The sequence below is a fragment of the Anopheles merus genome, chromosome 2R (genome assembly GCF_017562075.2).
Source record: "Anopheles merus strain MAF chromosome 2R, AmerM5.1, whole genome shotgun sequence".
NCBI classification, from domain to species: Eukaryota; Metazoa; Arthropoda; class Insecta; order Diptera; family Culicidae; genus Anopheles; species Anopheles merus.
Genome location: NC_054082.1, coordinates 9,358,425 through 9,381,790, shown reverse-complemented (window position 1 = coordinate 9,381,790; position 23,366 = coordinate 9,358,425). Strand labels below are relative to the sequence as shown.

The window sequence follows — 23,366 nt, the reverse complement described above, 5'->3', positions numbered from 1 at the left end:
AAACCAAACCAACAAAAGCGTGGCCTACTGTATTCGGATATAGTTAATCGCACAAAGAAAATCGCTCCATTTGCTAAAGTGTAGCAGCATTACGGATTTCTACACTTTATTGGTTTAGTGTGAGCGGGATATTAATCCGATGATCGTGTACTTCAACCCTTTCAAAGCAAAATCAAGCGCATGTCACATCTAAACTGAACTTCGTACAATTGCACTTAGCTACTACATATTATAAACGCTCTGCTACTGTTACTAATTTTGCCCAAATTTTAAAACAAAAATCAAACCAATGCTTACATAAATTGCCTTGCCACCACGTACACGCACACACTGTCGCAATGGCGACCGTGCCGCCCCGTGGCCAGCATACTTCTCTGTTATAACATCGATAAATATATTTATATATATACTGCTTATGTGGTGAGTAGTGCTGCCATACACCACCCCGTTGACTGCCGTTTCTCTTTGCCCCACACCAGTGGGAAGGCTTTTCAATTTAACAACACTTAATTGAAGCGCACTGAGAATTGATGCCTCTGCTCTGAGGGGATGGATGGTGACGTACTTCGTTTACGTTGTCGACGATACGGCCAGTTTCTTCAGATGCTCCATGAACACTTGTAGCGACACGTCGTCCGTAAGCACGGGGGCTCCACCGTCCTAGATAAGGGATTGATTTTGATTGATTAAATAAGATGGGAGAGAAAGAGAGGGAGAACACGATAAAAGATTACAATCATTTGTACGAGTTTGGGACAACATATGTGCTTTCTGTTAGAGGTTAATGAATGTTTTCTACATTTTATCCACTGTACATTGTACATTGCTGAAAGGATGAATCATTTTCTTAGATTTAATTGTGTACAAAATCAGTTTGGTTTAGAGTGAACTTTTTGATCCTCTTGTATCTTAAGTTTTAAATTTCATTAAAAAAATTCCCATTTATGTTCAGTCTTAAACGTGAAGATAAGTTATATCTTACATTAAGATAAGGAAGAGAAAAGTGTAGTTAAAAAAACATATCGCCCCTGATAACAAAACTCCTTTATCCCTTTTTCTTTCCCAGAATCCCAATAGTACTGAATGTTAACTGAATCCTCTTCCCATAATTAGTAATGCGAATGAAGGAAACCCGTAGTTAAAAGTGATGTATGTGTGTAGAATGTACATTGTGCTTTTGTGCGACCAGCCCATCAACCAGAGAGAAAGAGAGAGAGAGAGTACAGTACACCGGTAGTTATGAACAGTTTTGATACAATACTTTAAGAAGTAATTTAAGAAGTAAACAAAAAAAGTTTCAAAAAATATCTACCGCACTCGGTACCGCCATCTGCCAATGTGTGTGTGTATGTATGTGTTGAAACCCGGAGTTTCGGTACGTGGGGAAGGTAGGAAGACAATCGAGAGACGAGAGATCGAGGTCCACGTGTGGAGCCAATGAGATGGTTCATGATAAGAATAAAGTTGTGTGTCCGCGCAAGGCCCCGTCGGGTACGTCGTAGGCGGGTCGTATAACCGCGTTGAGAAAGTGTGATCAATGGAGACATATGATCAATGTTGCAATTGCAATTCAATCGTACAACAACCACACACAAATACATACAAAAAAGAGCACACGGGGGAATACAAAAATATTAAACAATCGTTTTTGTTGTTGTTGTTAAACAGCCTGTTTTCACTCGGCACGACACTTACCTGCCCGTACGCGTACATGTTGTTGTGGGTTTGCGACGGATTCACCTTCGACAGCAGGAACCGAGCCTGCGAGCCGCCCTGCTCCGTGTCGATGTATCGGGGCATCGGGAACCGGGTCTGCAGGATGTCTTGCGCGTCGTCCACCGGGGCCTGCAGCAGCTGCTTGAAGTTCTCGTACTCGGGCATGTCCTGGTACTTGTCCTTGCGCCACTGTGCAATGGTTTCGCCGTGGAAGATCAGTATCTGGAAGAACGTGTCCATCAGCAGGATCCGGTCCGGCTGTATGGAGGACGTGTCTAGCAGCACCGGTTCCGGCGGCCCGTTAAACGAGTACGAGTACAGGATCGGCTGTATCATGATCAGCGACTGGGTCAGATCCTCGCGCATCAGCATATGCCGGTAGAAGGTCGTTTCGTCCGGGCTGTTGTTGAACACCTGCAGGAACTGCGAGCGGCGCAGATGGTACATGAACTGCGGGAAGAGCGAAAAGTTCTCCGCCAGCCGGAAGCTGTTCGCATCGTCCTTGCCGTACTCGCCGAACTTCTGGCACAGGCGGATCAGCTGCCGATCGACCCACCGCAGCGTGTCGGGCCCATCGTCCGACTCGGCCCGGTACACGACCATGCGCGACATGAGCACGGCGGCCGCCTCCTGATCGAACCCGGCACTGATCATGTGCAGATTGGCGGTCGCGTCTGCCCAGCTGCGTGCGACGGTCGTCACGCGTATGCGTCGCTGCCCGCTGGAATGTTGGTACTGCGTGATGAACTGCAGGCAACCGCGGCCACCCTGCGGTATGGGGGCGGCGTGCTGGTTGGCCACCTCGAAGAAGAACGCCATCGTCGTGTTCGGCGTCATGGTGCACAGCTTCCACTGCACCGTGTTGCCCATGCCGATTTCCGTGTCCGAAACGGACGCGTTCTTCACGTTGAGCGACACGCACGAGCCGATGCCGCCCTCGATTTTGAGCTCGCGCGAACACTTAATCTCCAGCGTGCCGTTGAACGCCATCTTCAGCTCGGCCTTCTGGTCGGCCGCAAACACCCGCTGGTACGTTTGCTTGAACAGCGACGAGTTGAACGAATCGCCCATCACCATGTGGCCGCCGGTCGAATTGCAGCACTGCTTCATCTCCATCAGCCCCGTCTGGTCGAGGGCGCACGAGTAGATGTCGATGCAGTGCCCGTTGGTGGCCGTGCGCAGCGCCAGCGCATCGTAGTGTTTGATCGCCTTCTTCATGAACTTGGCATTGTCCTTCTGGATGTCGTGATGTGAGCGGATCGGGTGCTTCAGCTCATCGTCCACCACCTGACCGGGGCCCTGGGAGCAGGGCCCGCCGACGAACAGCATGATGCGCCCGCCCGTGTTCGGGTAGGTGCACTCCAGCAGCCCGACCGCAATCGAGAGGGCCGCCCCGGTCGAGCGCAGGTACCGCTTGCCCTGCGGCACCGGCCACGGATCGCGCTGCAGCTCGCCGAGCAGATCGGTCAGCGCCATGTCACACTTGTGCAGCGGCTGCAGGAACCGGTTGGCCGGCGGGGCGGGTGGTGCGGCCGCACCCCGCATCGCCTGCTGCTGCTGGCCCGGCTGTTGCGGGCCGGGCCCGCGCCCAATACCGAGCATGTCCTGGATTTGCTTCGCGCTCAGGTCCTTCGTGCCACGGAACACGTAGCTTTTCGAGCAGCCCTCCGTGCCGAGCTCGTGCACCTGCACCATCTTGCCGAAGGTGATCAGCCCGACCAGCGCGTTCGCGGGCAGCAGGCTGAGCGACATCTGCAGCGAGTCCTTCAGCGCGGTCAGCTCCTCCTCGTCCATGCACGTGTCCACGACGAACAGAAACACCGGCGGCATGCAGGGCGCGCGCGTGATCGTGTACTCGATCGTGCTGAACCCGGCGATCAGCTCGGCTGGCTGGTGCTGCTCCGAGATGGCGGCATACTGCGGCGGGAACGGATTGCGCTGGAAGCAAAAGTTGCACACCCACAGCTTCGCCCGGTAGTCCACCTGGCAGAGCGGGTTCAGTATCGCCCGACACGTCTGGCGCGTGCACACGACCGGATCGTACAGGATCGGGGGTAGATCCGGGCGCTCCTTCAGCGGCTGGTAGAGACATCCGAGCGGTACGACCAGGCGCGTCGAATCGATCCGGCTCGAAGGCCACACGTTCCACGTGAACCGGATACCGTCCCGGTCTTCGTTTTGCTGAATGAATTCCTCGTACGTCGTCATCGTGCCTGTGCGGAAGAGTGATACAGATACAGCGATGCTGAGGAAAACCAGCTGCCTAAGGCTTAAAGTATACCCTGTCAAAGCACTTACCTACCGCCGTACGAGAATGGTCGATACTCTAGAAACTGTTTCCAGCAGTTTTCACACACAAAAGACCGTAGTTTCACAACTAAAACATATTAAAAAGTGTGCGCATTCACCAGTCCGTGCTTCCGTGACCACCAACAAAACCACGTAAACTTGCGATGCCCGAACACGTCACTTCGCCCGTGCGTTTTCGCCCGCTTGTCAATTTTGACGTTTCAGGGGTGCTCATATATTTGGATTATTTTTTTTTTAGGTAAAATAAACAATGACTTTTAAGTTTTAAATTTAAATAAAATTAGTCTCGTTTTATTGTTTGGAACGGAATTGGACCATATATTTACCAGATAAAAAGAAATCCATACAGAAAATGCAACCATCGTGCTGATTCGTACTTCTAGTTAGAGTATACAAAATATTACCGTTAAGAAAATAAGTTTGTTTTTCATTAAAAATTATCACTTTACATATTAAAAGCCCATATGCATAAAATTTATCTAAAGTAGCAATATTATTAAATTATTTGAACAATTTCTTGCAACAAATGTCATCCACACATGTCCCGACTGCCTCGCCACCGTGCGACTTCGAAGAAGAAGAAGAAGAAAGTGCCTTGGTCTTACGTAGCATCTAGCGATTGCAAGAAGAAAGTGTCCGCGTTGCGCTGCCTCTTCTTCAGTGCGTAGATGGGCGTAGAAAAAAGGGTCCAAAGTGAACTTCAACTTGCTGGCGCGCAGAACTAGATCGCCCCGTAAATGGTAGTGCAGTGATCGAACCAAAGGGATCCAAGTGTTAATGAGGCAGCTGCAAACGCGGTACCGTGGACGAGCAGTGTGGTTCGGTGGGGAGCGGAAGGCTGCAACCGACCTGCTGTTCGGAGGCGCAGAGGAGAAAGCTACGAACGCTACCACCACGACGATCCAGCAGCTGGTGTGAGGTAGGAGGCTTCAGCGCCGCTAAGGCCTGCGAGACATCTGGCAGGTACGGGAAGTTTCTTTCCCGCCCCTCCGTTGTGTCCTCGGTTGTGCTCGGTGGTTCATCATCCCACCCTGCTTTGCACATACCACGGTTGGTGGAGCAAACGGAAGAGTCATCGTCAAACGGGGCACATACACACGCACACACACTCAGCCCCGTCGCGGAAACGGTGCCACGACGGGACCCCGAAAAAAGCTACAACGCATTATTTTACGTCGCATGTCGCGCGCGGTTCACCTTCGCGCACTGGTGCCGCCGCGGGCCTCGTCACAATCGTGATCCGTGCTTTACCCCTCTCCCCGAAGCCCCACCCTCCTTCGCCTTGGACGATTCCCGTTTTGACCCGTAGCATTGGCGTGCCTGTGTTGCTGCGTGTATGAGTGTGTGCATGTGTGTCGATTCATCGTCGTCGTCGTCGTTGCTGCTTTTGGCGACGTTTACGTACACCGCCTCTTACTCATCGGTGGTGCTGCTCGATACAACGCACACTGGTGCAGCAGTAGTGTGCGCTCCACACACAACCGCGCACATACACACCGTTGCACCAAGGTGACGTGCATCCGTGTACGATCCTCGTGCAGTGTGCAGTGGTGTGTGTTATCGCGCAGCCAACTGTCAGTGGCGCCGCGCTGTGTGTGCGTGTGTGTGGGAAGAGTGCGAGCGCGCTCACGGGCGCAAACGGCCACCCTTAGAAGGAGGAGCGAGACAGCGCGATCGAGTGTGACAGAAAAACAAAAATAATACCATGGGCGCAGCAGGGCGGCGATGACGGCAGGAAGCTTCCGTTTTCGGTCTACGCGGAGGTGTTTACACGGCCAGTTGCCTAGGTTCTTAAATTAAATAGATTTTCTCGTTCGCCATTATTTTCCGCGTTTGGCCGCGCGCGCTGTGTGCTCCGTGCGGAGGTTGTGTTGAGAATGAGTGAATGATTTTTCCCCTTACTAAACATCGCAAGTTTAGCCTTCCCGTACGTCTTACCGCGAGATTAAGCAACACACACAGCACAGCACAAAACTCGAACGAGAAGAATCCGGCCTGTGGTGCAGGCAGGTGCTGACTTAGGCGTGATAAAGTGAACCCCGTCAAGCTGGTGTGAAGTGATAATAATTGGAAGCAGTCCAGTGTGGTCGCGTGTTAATAATATTGGTTGGATACGGAGAACACGAACACACACACACACATACATCTACACCCGCATACACATCATTCCGTGGCACTGCAGCAGGCCGAGACGCGTACGGCCCCAGTGGATGTGATAAAGAAGGCACATGCAAGAGGCATATGGCCAGTGGCTTGAAACAGCAACCGTGTCATCATCACTCGCTATTGTGACCTGCTCGCCGTCTGTGTGCGGGTTGTTAGCCGATTTCGCTCCCCGTCAGGTCGTCTCTCGTGGATAACTTTGTTTGCGCAGGTTGCTGAAACGGATATTTATCGGGTCTGTGTTGTCTGATTAACGCTGCAATATTGTGATCCAAGTGTGCTAGACGTAGTTCGATGTTTGTGTGTGTATGTGCAGTGTGGCAGCATATTTTGCCTCGGTGTGGTGTAGTTGAAGCACTGCAGTAAACATCTAAAATATTGCGCACTGCAAGTGTCCGCGAGCGATATACAGTAGCAAACCGGAGGAATAAAAGAACTCTGCGATAGACCCGCATTGCATTCTCGCATGAGAGGTGTGGGCTAAGTGGAGGGGAGCCCCTTGTCATATCGATTTTGACCTTCAATCCATACCACCGTCACCACCCCACGGACGGCACGATGTGGACGCCGTCGTACGATATCATAGTGGAAACGTTGACCGGCTCCGAGTTCGAGGTGACGGTCAACGATCGCGATACGGTTGGGTATCTCAAGTCAGAAATACAAAAATATGAAGGTATGTATACGGGTGTGTATGTACAGCGTGTGATTGTTTTCATTGTCTCTCTACTTTAAGTGCATCACAACCGACGCCGAACACGATTTAGACGAAACAAGCAAAAACAGCAATTAGTTTGATCCGAAAGACAATCGAAGAAGGATCTACGAGTTAGATTAAACTGAGGAAAACCCCATGACAACGAGGGGAGGGCGCACCAGAACCGTCTGTTCTTTGGCTATTTGCTATGCCATTGTGATCGATTGATTAATCGCGATAACGTTAATGCGTTACTTTGTCTGCCTTTTGCATTCCTCGTGTAACGTGTCGCCACCAAGCACGCCATAGAAGACAAACACACAGACACCATATTGCGTTTAGCTGTGTAAAACGCCAACACGATATTATTTCGCTTGTAAGCTCCTTATCATATGCAGGAGATGCACGGTTGCTCCTCTGTGTTACACAATCACCTGCAACACAGGAAGCTTACGTCGCATGGCCTGTGGTGTAGGAGTCGCTAGGTTACTCAACCAAATCTTTCTTCAATGAATGGTATGACGGAAACGGCAACGTTGCCGTGCAGCGGACAACAGATCCAGAATGCACTTGAAACCTTTGTATTGGTTCACGGCAAACAAATGCAGCCAGTATCGTATCATCGTTGGCTTCCCGAAAACAACCCTCCCGATTCATCATTCGAGGGTTTGGAGTCAAAAAGTGAGCGATTATTGTTGGCATGCCCCTTAGATAAGGCCCCCATTATGCCGGGCAGGGACCTAGTTTTGGTCGCAGTAAAGGAAAAAAAAAAATGGGAAGCCACCCACCTTAAACACGCTTCAAATCGATCGCTATTAATAGCAGCAAATTAGCATTGTCATCGATACTTTTGCGAGTGTCGCCGGATCGCGGGCGCGTTGGAGGAATTATTTCCAGCCACACGGTACCACTAACACACACGGGCACGCGAACGCGATTGCAGCCGTGTGTAGTAGTCGTGCCGCCCACGGTTTGTTCACGTGCATTTTGTGCCGCGTGTCACACGATTCGATTGCACTGATAACACACATCATCAGTGTGCGCGCACGCTCTCGCTGCTTTGTGTTGGTGTGTGCAAATTTTGTGTACATTGGCTGCTGCTGCTGCTGGGATGGTAACGGAACCACGGCACGGAAGGTAGCATATTCATTCGTGCATTCGTGTATCGCAAAGTGAATCTTCTGCTGCTGCTGCCCGTCTTATCAACTCTTTGGTGTAGGAGATTACGCCGGCCTTGCCGGTCTGATAGGATATGGCGGAATGCAAAATCGATTGGTATAGAATGGTGGAACCCATTGCGTTGGTCATGTACACGCAGTCTTGGTACTGAGCTGCGTTTGTTGTTGTTGTTGCAATTGAGATCTTACCAGTGCGGTTATTTGCCTTTACCAATTCTCAATCGCTGCTTGCAGCGTTTGTGAATCATGAGGTTTGATTGATGAGCCCGAACAGCCCCTTCAATCGATCAAACGTGGGAAATCGACCCAGTACCAACTACCAGAGCAGTCTTTGGAGCTATTTTTTTTCTTCTTTCTCTCCAATTTCGTTGATCAGAGAGATGCAACCTGTGTAAATGTATTGTATCTCTGGAGCGGGAAGGTACAACTGCTCCGACCATCAACACAGTACGTGGCAGAGTGGTGTGAAGATTAAGGGTTCAATGATTGTTAAGGCAATGGAACCAGTTCAAGTCTTGTTGTGAGCATTGTCATGTGCCTAATCAGTCACTGTCGTCTTCACGATAATATTCGCAAGGGTGGATTAGTTCAGTTCGGAGCCGCTCTAGATGCTTCCGCTGCGATAGGGAACTCTTTTCTTTGCATGTCTTTGTTGACTATTGCCGCCCGATCGAAGGTAGAGCAGCGTGGTTGTTAGACTACATGTATTGTTATATGTCAAGGTTTTGGCTGTGATTGAACCGGTAGTATGTTCCAATATAGCCTTCAATTGCCAGTGCATCCAGAATGTTTGATAGCATCTTACTTTTTGGAGTGTTTGATATTGCATCATACTCGCTTACGGGAAGTCTCCGTCATAGATATCAGTCGGGCAACTTACTTAAATTCTGATTCGTGTGAAAAGTGAAGAAAAAACATTTAAAACCAGTAAAACAGAAAGTAATTCAATACAAATCGATAGGTGAAACAGGGCCAGTTATCTTACAGGGTTCACTAGCCTGTGTAACACTGTACACTTTATTCCTAACCCATAAAATACCATTTGAACGGTGGTAAACGTGTGTCGAATGCCACAGCCAAGTCCAAGCAACCAATGACCAATCATTCGAGTTGTAGCCATTGATATTGTTGAAATGTGCTTTATGGGATTGACATGTTTGCTTGTGATGTTGAGCTGGCCAGAAACCCACTGTTTGCACATGTGTATGTGTGTGTTGGTGTGTTTACCCGGCGCCTCCCGAATGCTCAATGGTGTACGGCAGGCGCCCGCCAGAGATGCAAAATAGGATTCTATTTATAAAGCGTATACTATCCCAGTCATATGGTGCGGTTGCAGTACATAGCTGACGCCGGCGCACATGCCGGGGGAATAATTGTGCATTAAACTGGTTATTGTTGTTTTTGTTGTTGTTGTTATTACTATTTTTATTTTTGCACCACAGAAACAGGCGGGCCCCGCTCCTGTATCGCGCTTGTTTGTGTTGTCCTTTTTTGAAAATGATGAATAGTGTTAACTGACGTTTTATTTTATATTCTCTTTCCAATTCACAGGAATACCCATCAGCCAGCAGCATTTGCTGTACAATCACAAGGAGCTAAGTGACGCGATGGAGATGAAGGACATCCCGCTGGTGAAAGGATCGCGCGTCAAGCTCGTCCTCGGCATGAAGGGAGGACCGATCTCCTCCAAGCGGCTGTTCACCATCTCTTCCGACTACGACAACTGGCTGGACATGAGCGATGTACTGTCTGGGTTAGTAGTAGTGTACCCTACGCCTTTTTTCAACCGATTGCAATAAAAGATTGACCGTAACCCGTTAGCTTTTTGCCGGCTGGCTGAAACACGTAACACAGATAAGCAGGACATCAGAGCCGGTCTGTTATGTCAGCACTCAGTCTCCCTTCCGTGCTAGACGGAAATGACAAGACACTCGTCGTGGCTGCTGAATCGTGTGGCTGGGCCACGCCGATTCGTTTTCATTTATTTTTGACCGCGCGCGATGGACCGCTGGTGTTGGGGCGTGTCTCGCTTAAAGTCCCCCTTAAAGATTAGTCACTTCATCCCACAGGCCGGATGTGCTCTCCGGATGGAAGAGGTGGAAGAGAGCGAAAGATAGACAAAAAAGAGAGAGAGAGAGAGAGAGAAAAGAGAGAAGCAAAAAAAAAGTAAATCTCTCGACGTCGTTAGGCGGCGACAGTACCCCGGGGCCGCCGGTCAGCGAAACTATTTTTAACTATTTTCGTGATTTCGAAATCACGCGACCCATCGATGTCGTTGTGGAAGCATATGGGCGGTACGATGGGGTATTGTGTGTGTGTGCTGTCAAGACTTTAGCGTGCTGTTTTAAAATGCTTTCTTTTTTTTTAGGATCCACCATGAAAACTTAAAAGCATATTAAAAGCACTTAACTAATTCCCCGACACTCGCTTCACTCCACAGGGAAGATCTTATGAATCTACAGAGTCCAGGCTTAAAGCTGCTGCTGTACAAGGACAACAAGAAGAACGTCCATCGATTGATGAAAGTTCGGGCCGAGAAGAGCTGCGACGGTATGAAAGGGTCGATGTCGCGCTCCATCATCGGAAGTGGTGCTTCCGGGCAGGGCACGTACGGACCCGGCGGCCCGATGAGCCAGAAAGAACGTGATGCTGCAGTAACCAAGCAGGTACTTAAGAATACATTCCTCTACGGGGGGGTTGTGGGTGGGGTTGAAATGCGAGCTTCCCATTCACAACAAACGACGCGTTGCGTTTCATTGCAGAAAATGGATCAAATAAAGGCAAAGTTAAGCATGAAAAAGAAAAGACTGGGCGGTGTACAGGCTGCCGACAAAGCGATAGGAAACGAAGCACCGGAAGCGGGGTCGGAAAAATCCGCACACCGAAGTGACGGTCGTCCCGCCGCTCCTGGTTCGGCAGACATCACCGACAACACCGTGGGTAGCAACAAGACGATTCGCAACGCTAGCCGCATCCGGCACAAGAAACACCACCATCACTATCACCATCAACCGCACCATCACCCGCATCATGAGACTGTCATCAAAGAGGAAAAGACACCCATCGGCTATCGACCGGGAGGAGGAGCCGGGGGTAGTGGCGGTGCAACGGCACTCGTAGCCAGCGGGCACAATCCGTCCATGGTGGGTACGATCGGGTCGATGCTACCGAGCGCGGGAACAGCGAGCGCTCCGCACCGCAAATCCATGCCCGCCGTGATCGACCTCGGGCGGTCGGAGCAGGAGCAGACCGTGACACCGTTCGGCTACGGGTTAGTTAACCTGCTGCACGGTGGCACAGCTGCCACCGCAACGGCCGGCCGCTCGCCGACCTTGGAGCTGGAGAAGCGGTCCCAAATCCGGGAGCATCTGCAGCGGAACCGTTCCTTCAAAACGATCAGTGCGAAGAATCTGGACTTTGCTCGCGAGGGCTCGCCTCAGACCGGTGGTGGTGGCGGTGGTGGTGGCTTGAGCGATCGACACACCGGTTCGGCCGGTCTGGAGCGATCGCTTTCCTTCCACTCCAACGGCATATTGAGCCGAATGGGATCGGAAACGACGCTCGATGCGGGATACAGCAACATTCGGCGCTGCACTGCTGGCGGCAGTCAGTTGCGCGGCAATCACGCCGGCGGTCTGGGTACGCGGCTGGCCGGTGTTGGGGGCGGTGCCGCCTGTACCACCCAGTCCCTGCACAAGCTGGACGAAAGTCGCGTATCGTCCGCTTCGCTGCACGATCTGATCGAGCTGCTGAAGTACACCCAGTCGAAGCAGCGCACCATTTCGAACGATTCGCTCAACAAGCTGATGCTGAACTACTCCAAGAAGGTGCACCATCTGTATCACCATCCACCGGCGGGGAAGAAATCGCTGCCGGAGATAAACCCGTCCCTTAACAACATCGAGGAGTATCTGCCGGACTACGATTACGGGCTGAAAGCATCGGCGGGAACCAAGGCAGCGGCAACAACAACCGGGGCGGCAGCAGCAGCAGGCGGCGGCGCCGTACCAAAGATGGTGACGCGAAGCGAGGACGGGCTGGATTGTAAGATTGCTTCGGCGGAGTACGCCTTCAAGAATGCAAGCACGAGCGGCATGGACAAATCCTTTCGCACGCTCTACAAGTCAACTTCCGATGGTAAGAATACGAGTCTGCCGCTTTTATGCTTCGTAACTATTCTAATGCTTTCCCCATGTTCTCTTTCTTTGCCATTAAAACACAAAACAGACAGTAGCGTGTACGAGCTGCCGAAGCTGCTGATTCGCGAGGATTCTCCGGTCGAGTCTTTTCTTGGTTCCTATGCGCAACTGGAGACGGTTGCCGCCGCAGCGACGCGCCGTGGCGAATCGCCCAAAAACAACTTCACGTCCACAACCAGCCTGCAGGATGTGGAAGGTACCAATGCGGTCGATGCACCAGCTCAACCCATGCTGCCGGACCACGGCAGTCTGCTGGAGCTGCGACCATTACCGGCGAACCCCCCGGCTGCTGCTGCTATCGTCGGAGAGGCAACGCTGGCGTCGGAATCGTTATTTCAGCTCGCGCAGATAGCAGCCGAAAGCGTCAAATCGAGCGCTGGCACTGCGGCCTCCTTAAGCTCGAGCTCGTTGTTCGGCAGCAATAACAGCCTGACCGGTGCTGGGGCAGTCGGTGGCGACGGTACACATTGTGCTGCAAACGGCGGTGGAAGCTCTTCTGCTGCCTGGTGCCAGCACTGGAATCACCGGCAACAGCACCACCAACAGCAACAGCACCAGCACGATGTTCCTTTCGCCACTGCAAGCCAGCAGCAGTTGAGCAATCCGCGCCGTCATCATTCGGACTTGGGTATCAACGAGCTGGAGCTGAAGTTTTTCCACACCGATGTAGACGCGTCGGATCGCATTGCCGGGCGTGACGCAGCAGCTAACGGTGCCGGTGATTACACCAACCTAATCAAGCTGCCGGCAATATCGAACCTGGGCGCGAGCAACGGTTGGCTTCAGCTGTCCTCGTGGGATACAGTGCGCTTCGGGCGGGAGGACGAGGATGCGGACGATGAGGAGGTGCTGGATGAGGAGGAAGTTCCCGATCACGAGGAGCGGGACGATGACGAAGAGGAGGAGGACGAGGAGGAGGACGAAGAGGAGGAAGAGGACGAAACGGGACAGGATCAAGACCGGGTGACGTCGTCTTCCTGCTCCTCGATACGCAGGCCCCGCGAGTCGTCCAACTCGACCAGCTTCATCCACAGCCACCTGTCGATATCCTCCGACGAGGACGATCTGCTGAACGTGGCGGAGATGCGAGGGGACGGTGCTGGGGCAGTCGGCAGTGCGTACAAGCCGGGCGGCAACAAGTCCAAATCGATCGATCTGAACGAGTTCCGCAAAGCGTTCGGCAGCAGCCCCACGCTGCTGAACGGCTTCCGGGGCGGAACGAGCTGTACGCGGCTCGTGCCCCAGCTGTCCCGGCTCGAGACGATCCCGTCGCAGTACCGGCGCGGCTACACGAACCTAAACGACGCGTGCCTGTCGAGCTCCACGTCCGAGCTGGAATGTGTGAGCAGCGGGACGGCAAAGAAAAAGCACCAGGGGCTGCTGCCACCGACGTGCGACGACGCGAGCGGCCTGTCGTCCACGCTGCTAAAGTACCGCAAGGATGGCAGCGTGCCCTACGTGCGGAGCAATGAAAATTTGAACCGCTACAAGGTGTCGCTGTGTACGGGCGCCGCCTCAGCCCGCCGGCGCATGGGCGACAGTGACGAAACGCTGGCCGGCGGAAGCGACGCGCTGTACCTGCGCCAGCGTCAACAGTCGATCGGTGGCGGCCGGCATCTGCCCAGCATTCGGGACCATCTGGCCAGCATCGCGGACTCGGAGGCGAACGAAACCGCCGACGGGTCGGGCTATTCCAACGGTGACAGCACGCGCTCGAGCGGTGCTTCCGAGGAGAACGCAAATCGATCGTTCGTCGTTGGCGGTGGTGGAGGTGATTTCGAGTGCCGGTTTTCTCGCCTCAGCTGTTGCTCCGCTCCGGGAGGCGACGGGCCAACGACGAAAGCGTACTCGCCTGGCGGCGGCGGCAATAGTCGAGCGGCGCAACGGACCAACTATCGCCACAAGGACCACTCATCGGCGGCAGTGGGTAGCAATCGGGGTGGTTTGATGCGAACCGCTTCCTCAATGGACGATCGGTGCCGTTTCCTGTTCGGCGAGGACGCGACCTCGCTGCAGTACAATGGTAACCCGTCGTCGACGCCGCTGCGACCTTCCGACTACTACTTCCCCTCGGACGAAAGCTTGTTCAATATGGATTCGTTTTTTGACGATTTCGTTGAGATTGACACGAGCGACATCTTCGAAAGTGCCGAGTTTATCAACATTAACTCGGGCTCGGGAGGTAGAAAGGGCGATTCTGGCAGCAGCGGCAGTTCGGCGGGACTGCTGCTGCCCGAAATACATGCGGACCGGCATCAGCGCGGCTCCCCACAGCAGCAGCAGCAACAGGCACCACATCATCCAAAACATCAGCATGCTTCGTTCACTGCGGACGAGAGCTTGGAGCTGCCGCTCCGAGTGCTTAGCAGTTCGAAACCCTACACCTCCTCCTCCGCCGATGCCGGTGACGCACGGAAGCAGTACTACCGTGCCGTGAACGGTCCGGTAGGTTCGGCCAGTCGCGCAAACGCTGACGGAGAGATACACTTTTCCGCCCGCCGAGCGTTCCTGCAAGCGGGCCAAAGCTTACAGCAGAATGTGCAGCAGGAGGAGGAAGAGGAGGAGGACGAAGAGGACGGTATTGCTTCCATCATCCAGCACATCGATCGGGACCAGTTGTGCGACCAGCGGGCCTCACTGCCCGGTGCAACAACGAACGCTTCGGCTATCATCGTGCACGACGATAAGGAGCGACTGTTGCGCCTCACGGATGAACCGACCGATCGAAAGGCGTCCCTCATCCTCAGCGGCCGCGACGCCAGTGGTCCATTGGTAGCGGATACGCAACACCACACCACGGAGCAGATCAAGTCGAAGAAGCTACGGTGCGCCCAGTGCAACAAGAAGCTGGGCGTCATCATGATCATGAAGTGTCACTGTGAGAAAATCTTCTGTGCCCAGCACCGGTACGCGGAGGCCCACAACTGTTCGTACGATTTCAAGGTGGAGGGCCGCAAGATACTGGAGAAGAACAATCCGCTCGTGGTGGCGGACAAGCTGCCGAAGATTTAAATGTTGTGCGGAGCGCGCTTGTCTAGAACGTGCGGGTCTCTAGGAGGGGGGGGGGGGCTCTAAAAATGTGATTGTGATTGGATTTGGAGTGATCCTAGTGATGAGAGTAGAAAGGCTGCAAGAGTAAAGATGATAATTTACTATTGGAAAGAGAGCGGAACAATGGAGCACAATTTATCGAGCTATAAGGGAGACAATAGAACCCTTTTTTACGCTCTCCCGTAGCGTGATTTTAGTTGTGAACGGTTCTAAAATAGCATATGCGTTTAGTTTGAAGTTTTAATTTGAAGCATTTCAATTAGAGATACCATTCGCTAACCGAATACGGAGAAAGTAATGCCGCCTCAAGCGCCTTGTGTGGGGCAGTTGGGGTGGCCATGCTGGTCCAGCCAACCAGACAGATGTGGAACTGTTACCAGATTTTGTTCGCCGTGAGCAAAACGTTTCCCTGTTTCTGCCGCTTCCCCAACTGCACCGTACGAAATGGATGGTATGGTGCTGCAAAGCAATAAGCTGCATACTGCAATCACTGCTGGTATGCGCCTTGCAGCTGCACCGAAGGCTGTGCCTACACCCTGTGGTAGTGGTGGTGGTAGTACCCAGAGAAAAGTGGGGGGGGGGGGGGGGGGGAGGGTAATCACACTTATTTTTCGTCTCGTACTCACCACCCTTACTCACCCCGTATTTAGTGGGTGGAAAGAGTATCTTAAGGATTACCAAAATAGTAATGCTCGCAGCTGCGCGGCTATTAAAGCAGTTGAACAATACACCAATACCGAGGTAATGATAATGGTAATGAAAAATGATACAAAAAAAAGAAACATATGTAGGGCAGTTAGGTAACCATTACTCATAACTAATATAGAACCGAAAGACGCGATCAGCGTGATTCAACGGAACGTGGAAGATTACAATACGATCCGCGCAAGGCGTGTGGGATTGAACACGAGCAGCGCAAAGCATGTAACATAATGGCTTTAGTTAACGTTTAGCGTACCAACACCATATAGCGTCGTACCATGTACGATCGAACTAACTTATCCCAGCATGTATGCGTAGGGCAGATAGGCATTCTGGCAATGGTTTTTTTTTTTGGTAATACAGGTCAAGCAGAAAATGTGTGCTTCTTTCATTGTTTCCCTTTGCAGTACTTTAGTTTAAGGAGGAATTAGTTGGCGGGATAAAACCTGCTCTGTTTTGCGTTTTTTTCTTGCTTTCTTTTAAGTTAGTAATAATTCCAGCTCCATGATAGGGGTGAGCTGCTTTGCATGAGAAGACTTGTTCAGCAATCGGAACATTTTCTACTTGCATATTCATCATTTGACGGTGCTTTAAAGCGCACAATTAGCGGGAAAACGTGTTGCTAGAACATCCTAATCCATCCTCTAGATACACCAGAGTAGGAGTTATTCAAAGTGTTATACTACAGGATTGCTAAGCTACGCAGAATAACTTGTAACAAGCAAAGCAAGCGATGCGGAAGAACGAAATTGTATGCTAAGTGAACACAATTGTACCAGAAAGTAGTGTAAACCAACCCCCCCAGAGAGGGCGAGGAAACATTTAAGAAAGATATACATATTTGTTATACCCCATATATGCAAACAAGCTTACAGAAGAACGATCGTTTGTAAGCGCAATTGTGAGCTTAATTTCCACAAGATTTAATAACCACTGATTATAAATGCGCCTTTTTTCGCCCGTAATTATTGTTCAAAGCTTCAGCGTCGTGTGTGAGCGGAGTAACGGGGGAACACACCTTCCTCCCCCGAGCTGTATGTAATATGTTAGGGCGAGGCAAACGTGGGAGCAAACGTTACATTAAAAGTTAATGATCGTATAAAACAGTAAAACGAAAGAAATAAACAAATAAAAAATCAAACAAAATGAAATAAAAATGCGACAGCGTGCCTGTTCATTGAATGGGCGCGCTCGCTTCCAAAAAACGATCGGGAAAACTAAAACATATTCGGTTTTTTTTTTTTTGTATCTGTATCTGAGCCGTCCGAAACAGTTCAAATGGAGTGAGTGAGTTCCCAATTGCGCTTTATTTTTCTTGCATCTCGCTAGCGTAGTTCTAAAATAAAATCAATTTCTAGTAAACAAACACCAAAGCAAACATTACATTGATTGCTAAAACTGTGCCTTCGCTCTTCACTCCCACTCCACATGCCCAGGAGCGCGGGGTCCTTAGCAGGGTTGTTGTCGGGGGGTTGTCTGGCGCCGTGATTCGACAAAACGTGTTACTACGGTCCCGTGCGGGCCTCTTGGTGGCGGGTTGCAGCGGGCACAGTTGTGTGTGTTTGTGTGTATCTATGAGCGTATGTTTTATTTTCCTCGCAATACCATGGTTACCATCAAGCCACCCGGTAGCTATGCAATGGGGCGCGCGCATTTGCAGAGTAGTTACTGCTTGCGAGGGGTTGAGGGGACCTGTGTGTGGAACTTCGGGAAACAGAAACTCCCTTCTTCTTGTGCGTTGCTTGCATACTGGGACTCGGGACTTCCTTGTTTGCTCTGTTCTCTGTGGCAGTGTGGATGGAGATCGCGAAAAACACCTTCCCATCCAGCGGCATGCGTCCTGTGACTCTACGACAACAAATAACTGGTGCGATAGAAGGTTGGTCACCAAGGGTGCAAAGAGTTCAGTTGCCCGCCGCCTGGTCGTTCGGTAAGGAAGACTGATAGTCGTCGCAGTAGTCGTAGGTTCACTGTGTGAGAAACCCCGGGAAGCAACCCAGTCAGACCCACGCGCCACACTGTTATATCACGAAAGGACGCAGTTGTAGCGCAAATAAAAGGATACTGCACTTTGCGATACTTTAGCCATTGCTTGATGCATTTTACGTGAGTTTATCCATTTTGAGTGCATGTGGGTAGTTCGTTTCAAGTAGCGTGTGTGTGTCTGTGTTGCAACAGCAAGATCGATTTTCACGTGTGAACGTTCATAGTGGAACATCGGAAAAGTGTAGGAAAAGTGTATTAATTATGCATAGCGGGACAATAAATTACTTTTTGTTTCGCGAATACTGGTAATCGTGTCGTGCTACGCGGCTAGTGTTTGGGCTAATTAGTTTGAGTTTAATTCAACTGTCCCAATATTTGATTTATTTCTCTCGCAGGCATTATGCGTTCGATTGAAAGCCAATGCTTGGATATTGGGAAATTAAAATGCATCTATAAGTGTGTAATTGACTTAAACGGAATAAAACACATCAATCGATATTTAGTGACCTAATCAAAAGGATAGTAATGGCTGGGCGCCGGTTTTGTTGTTCCTCATTTCATAAAACAAGGGACAAAACTATTACAAAGCTCATAGTTTTTTTTTTCTAATGCTGTTTCGCCGCTACCACTCTGTAATGACGGCTCTGGAGGGCTGAACAGGCATTGCAACCTGGGTAGGGTGTTGTCATAATAAAATGCTTCGCAATGTGTGTGTGCGTAATGTATGGTGTGGAACGAGAACGCGATTACCGTTTGCGTTTACGCGCCAAGCACGAAGCGCCCGTATCGCGGGAATCAAATTTCAAAGTCCTTGCTACGTTTGTTTGCGCTTAGTCAATCGTTGTCGATCGTCGCGATATGAGGTGATACACACGCTTCCGTTTGGTATGCTTGTTCTCATACCAGTAGACATAGAATACCCTATCAACCTACCCACCACCTTCCCCCCAAACATAGTGGAACAATAAGGTCCGATAGACAATAATATGTACTTCGCTTCATCGCTGAATGCACGTGTCCTTAGATACGCAAATGTTTGGGAGCATTCGTTTTTTTTTGTTCGTCTACTAGTTACTGATACGTTACTTGCCCATGTTAAGGTTCATGTCCATTTGTTGTATCGCTCCGGTGTGTTAGTTGTGGCGTGAAGTGCATTCGATGGTATTTGTGTGTATGTATCATTATTTTCCGCACCTCATAAAACCCCTCCCACAACACCGTTTCCGTTACTATACGAATCCAAGCGCCCCCAGAGGAGTTTGGTGTTGCACGCAGTCGCCGTTGGCAGGATATGTGTGCTAGTTTAGTATGCTGTGAAACGTTCCAAGGGTTAGGCAACTACAAATTTCCGGTCACTAGGGAATGATCCTTAACATGTGATAATTCTTGTTTTTTTTTTGGGAATCTAATAACAATTCTATATATTCATCTATACAGTGATCCTCCAGATTTGGAGTTGTAGTACAAAGTGAAAACAAGTGCATCCGGTAATTCGGCCGGACGAATCGTTCGAATCGGATAATTCCATAATGCACAAGCGAAGGGATCGTTGGATGTGACACATTGCAGAGTGCTTTTAAAAAGGAAAGAATTAACAGTATTCCGCCTACTGACGGACGCAATTAGCAATGCAGCAGTTCTGTTGCTGCCTGTCCAGCCGGACGGATAAGGTGTCACCCGGGGAATCGTTCGATGTGCGTATTTCGGAAATAGTAACCGTATCTGATGGCATATTCAAAGTGGGAGTTCATATTTCTGTGCCTTCCATTTTTTTCCAGCATTCTAAATCCCCGTCACCGAGCAGCGATGAGTCGGTTAATATATTCCGTGCCGACCGGCATTGCACGGACATCGTGTTTATTGCCATAAAAGCTGCCTTCATTTTAATTCTGGTAAGTGCCCCTAAGCGACTAAGTGCTGGAACCGGAACAACATCAATTATAGGCGGTAGTTTGAAATCGGTCTTAATTACAGTGAACCCTCTCTTATTTGACACCTCTCCAATTTGAAAAACCTCTCTTATCTGAACATTTTCCACAGTCCCTTCATTTCCAGTACATTTTTGTCCCTCTAATTTGGAAAACCTCTGAAATCTGTATCCCTCTTATTTGTGTATGGTGTTGCCATGGTTATTGAATGATGTGTCCAAATTGGCAATCCTGTTCGCAGTTTCCTATGGCAACAGTTAAGACTGCATACTAAATGCTCTGTCTCTTTCTTGTTTGGATGGACCTTTCATTCACTTTCAACCGCTGTAATTTGAAAACCCCTCTTATTCGACAGTCCCATCGCCTCTCAAATAAGAGAGTTGACTGTATAAAGAATTAGTCATATACTTTCACTGTGACTGGAAACTTGTAATGTATCTTCTTCTTCTTCTTTGCCTCAACAACCGATGCCGGTCAAGGCCTGCCAACCCACTTGTGGGGTTGGCTTTCAGTGACTTATTGATTTCCCCCCATAGCAGGATAGTCAGTCCTACGTATGGCGGCACGGGCTATTTGGGGCTTGAACCCATGACGGGCATGTTGTTAAGTCGCATGAGTTGACGACTGTACCATGATCATAACTCCTATTTCCAGTTAAGTGCATACAATGTACATTTAAAATCGATCTGTTAAAAATCCCCATCCTTGAACAACTCATTACGATGTCACAACTGTCCACAACTGCTCCAATACCAGGCAAGAGTGCCATGGACATGACCTAGTGAAAAGATCCATTGTGTGCATAATTTCTCCGAAAATAAAAACCATTCCATGGTGGTAACATATGTCTGTTTGTCCTTTACCTTACCGCAGCTGGTGCTCATTATCTACTGCATGGCGTTTGGAGATATCTATCGCATAATAAATGGGTACGATGACTGTGCCAATGTCTGTGGGCGCGACAACAAGCCGGACCAGAGTCTGCCGTGCAAGGTAGGTCCCCATCGTTACGAATGCTTTAGGTCGCGTGTAGTACCAAGTTAGTGGTACGGGTGGCACTTAACACGTTGGCTTTCACGGTTTAAGCATTTAATGATGTGAGCTTTCACATATTTGTGTTATAGACAATTTGTCAAAAAAATAGTTATAGTTTAGAGTATAGTTTAGGAAGATTGAAACCAATACAGACAGTTCATGGTCAATCTTTAGTGCTAAGGGTCGTACAGAAATTGTCACTCACCCGGCGTATTTTGTGTTAATGGCGTTAATGGAAAAAAGGATTGCTTAACATTTCACCCGTTCTGATTTGAATTAAACCGTGCACAGGGAGCAGATCGATCGAAGGAGCCGTTTTTACTGGTCGAAGGATCCGGGGTAACCGAAAGCGATCTACATCGCATGTGCGTCTCGAGTTGCGACGAAATTGAAGGCTTGTATGTTCATTTCCATCCTCCATAATGATCGCCACCCCGAACATACACTAATCTAAATGAGTCCTGTGCCCCCCGTTATTCCAGCAAACCCTTTCTCAACCGCTGCATCCGGAAGAACAACCCAACGGATGAGGTGGCAACGCGCACCGGATTGCGCAACTTTTTCCAAGAGGTGTCAGAGGACCTGGAAGCATGCCACCGGGAGATGGTGTGGCTGGCGGTGACTTCGTTCGCCTTCTCGCTGCTCACGCTCGTGCTGTTGCGCGTGATACCGGGCCTGATCGTGTGGTTGGTGCTGTTGGCCGTCGTACTGGCCTGCACGGCAGGCACCATCTGGCTGTGGCTGCGGTGGCAGTACGAAGCGGAACACTTGCCGCCCAGTGCGGCCGATTCCTCCCGCATGCGGATGAACAATTGGCTGTACTATGCAATCGCGGCCACGGTTGCCACGCTGCTCGTGTACCTCGTCATACTGGTGATGCGCAAACGGATCAAGCTCGTGGTGCAGCTGTTCAAGGAGGCGGGCAAAGCGATCGCCAGCATGCCGTTCCTGCTGGCGGAACCGATTTTGGTGCGTATACGCGGCAAGTAACACGCGGAGGAGGTCTAGCTGCTTATTAATGTTGTCTCTTCACAGACGTTCGCCACCATTGCGGCGGTAATAGTGCTGTACGTTTACTTCACGGTGTGGATCGAAAGTGCCGGCATGCTGGTGGTGGAAAGCAACAACAGCGCCAAGTACGTGAAAGACTCCACCATGCTGTTCACGCGCTGGTACAATCTGTTCGCGTTCCTGTGGTTTTGCCAGTTCGTAATCGGCTGCCAGCACATGGTCATTGCCGGCGCCGTGGCCGGTTGGTTTTTCACGCGCAACAAATCCAACCTGAGCAATCCGATCGGGCGCAGCTACTGCAACCTGCTGCGCTATCATCTCGGCACGGTGGCGCTTGGTTCGTTCGTGATCGCACTGGTGCAGTTCCTGAGGGCGATGCTGAAACTGTTGATGGTACGCTACTGTCGAGATCTGTAATGCGTTGTTTATTTTTAATGCCGTTTTTCCTCCTCTTTATTTTGCGCTCTGCCAGCATTCGGTGCGCAATCCGCAGAACCGCGTCACCAGCTTCCTGTTCGACTGCTGCCAGTGCTGTTTGCAGTGTTTCGAGCGGTTCCTGCAGTACCTGACGCGCAACGCTTACATCCTGACGGCGATGCACGGCGACCCGTTCTGTCAGGCGGGCAGGAACGCCTTCCGGCTGCTCACCAACAACGCGCTGCGCGTGTTTGCCATCAACTCGGTCGGCGATTTCGTGCTGGTGCTGGCCAAGGTGTTTGTGGTGGTGGCCACCGGGTTGATTGGGGTGGAACTGATCCAGAAAAAGGTTGGCCTGCATCATCCGTACGTACCGCTGATACTGGTCGGTATCTTTGCCTACCTGGTGGCGCACTGCTTTATGACCGTGTACGAGGTAAGGCTGTCACAGAAGAATCTGAACCATCTGGTTTTGCGTTTAAGCTCAAACCTCTGTCTCTTTGTGTGTTTAGATGACGGTCGATACAATTTTCCTGTGCTTCTGTGAGGATTGTGAGAGCAACGATGGAATAAGCCGACCGTACTACATGTCCCGCGGGCTGATGGAGTTTGTGCAGAACTCGAAGAAAGCACTCTCCATCGCGGACAAAAGCTCCGGCGGCACCAGGCAATCGGTGCGCGACGGCAAAGCCTGGATGGGCGCGTCGGCGAAACCAAACGGCGGTTCGCCTGCCACGGCCCAGCAACGTGCAACGGCCATTTCAGAGACAGTAGACTGATTACTATGATTCTCCCTGGTTTAAGATCATTTTCTGCCTTACTTGCGTGTGTGTCTGTGTGTGGTTGCCTTTTGCTTTTCACAATTTTATACTTTGTTTTTGCACCGAGCTTGGTTTTTGGAGGGTTTTTTTTTGTGTGAAGAACTTGAAAAAAGTGTGAATAAAAATGAAAGTGTGAAGTATTTAAATGGTTT

At 50.5% G+C, this 23,366-nt stretch overlaps 3 protein-coding genes across 11 annotated transcripts; 2 read left to right on the top strand and 1 right to left on the bottom strand.

The window, feature by feature from the left end:
* Positions 1 to 69: 69 nt before the first annotated feature.
* On the bottom strand, positions 70 to 4,182 carry LOC121588660 (protein transport protein Sec23A). 3 transcript variants are annotated; one of them, XM_041906855.1, is made up of 4 exons: positions 4,019 to 4,182; positions 1,696 to 3,929; positions 1,313 to 1,330; positions 70 to 660 (listed from the first exon to the last, which is right to left on the bottom strand). In XM_041906855.1, the coding sequence occupies exons 2-4, from the start codon at positions 3,922 to 3,924 to the stop codon at positions 571 to 573; spliced, it is 2,337 nt and encodes a 778-aa protein (XP_041762789.1). In that variant the 5' UTR covers positions 3,925 to 3,929; positions 4,019 to 4,182; the 3' UTR covers positions 70 to 570. The 3 variants fall into 3 exon arrangements, with proteins under 3 accessions (XP_041762789.1, XP_041762788.1, XP_041762790.1); XM_041906854.1 differs by having other exon boundaries at positions 4,015 to 4,181; XM_041906856.1 differs by lacking the exon at positions 1,313 to 1,330 and having other exon boundaries at positions 4,015 to 4,181.
* A 450-nt stretch (positions 4,183 to 4,632) lies between these two features.
* On the top strand, positions 4,633 to 17,239 carry LOC121588659. 2 transcript variants are annotated; one of them, XM_041906853.1, is made up of 5 exons: positions 4,633 to 4,945; positions 9,616 to 9,817; positions 10,505 to 10,730; positions 10,827 to 12,201; positions 12,292 to 17,239. In XM_041906853.1, exons 2-5 carry the CDS (start codon positions 9,672 to 9,674, stop codon positions 15,273 to 15,275), a joined length of 4,731 nt encoding a protein of 1,576 aa, XP_041762787.1. In that variant the 5' UTR covers positions 4,633 to 4,945; positions 9,616 to 9,671; the 3' UTR covers positions 15,276 to 17,239. The 2 variants fall into 2 exon arrangements, with proteins under 2 accessions (XP_041762787.1, XP_041762786.1); XM_041906852.1 differs by having other exon boundaries at positions 4,633 to 6,865.
* Positions 17,240 to 17,683: 444 nt separating this feature from the next.
* Positions 17,684 to 23,354, top strand: LOC121590588 (choline transporter-like protein 1). Of its 6 annotated transcripts, none has more exons than XM_041910390.1 (9): positions 17,684 to 17,946; positions 19,440 to 19,696; positions 19,781 to 19,894; positions 20,804 to 20,923; positions 21,257 to 21,363; positions 21,448 to 21,934; positions 22,001 to 22,369; positions 22,449 to 22,829; positions 22,906 to 23,354. In XM_041910390.1, the coding sequence occupies exons 2-9, from the start codon at positions 19,631 to 19,633 to the stop codon at positions 23,170 to 23,172; spliced, it is 1,911 nt and encodes a 636-aa protein (XP_041766324.1). In that variant the 5' UTR covers positions 17,684 to 17,946; positions 19,440 to 19,630; the 3' UTR covers positions 23,173 to 23,354. The 6 variants fall into 6 exon arrangements, with proteins under 6 accessions (XP_041766324.1, XP_041766325.1, XP_041766326.1 ...); XM_041910391.1 differs by lacking the exon at positions 17,684 to 17,946 and adding an exon at positions 17,957 to 18,122; XM_041910392.1 differs by lacking the exon at positions 17,684 to 17,946 and adding an exon at positions 19,288 to 19,331.
* The last annotated feature ends 12 nt before the right edge of the window (positions 23,355 to 23,366 follow it).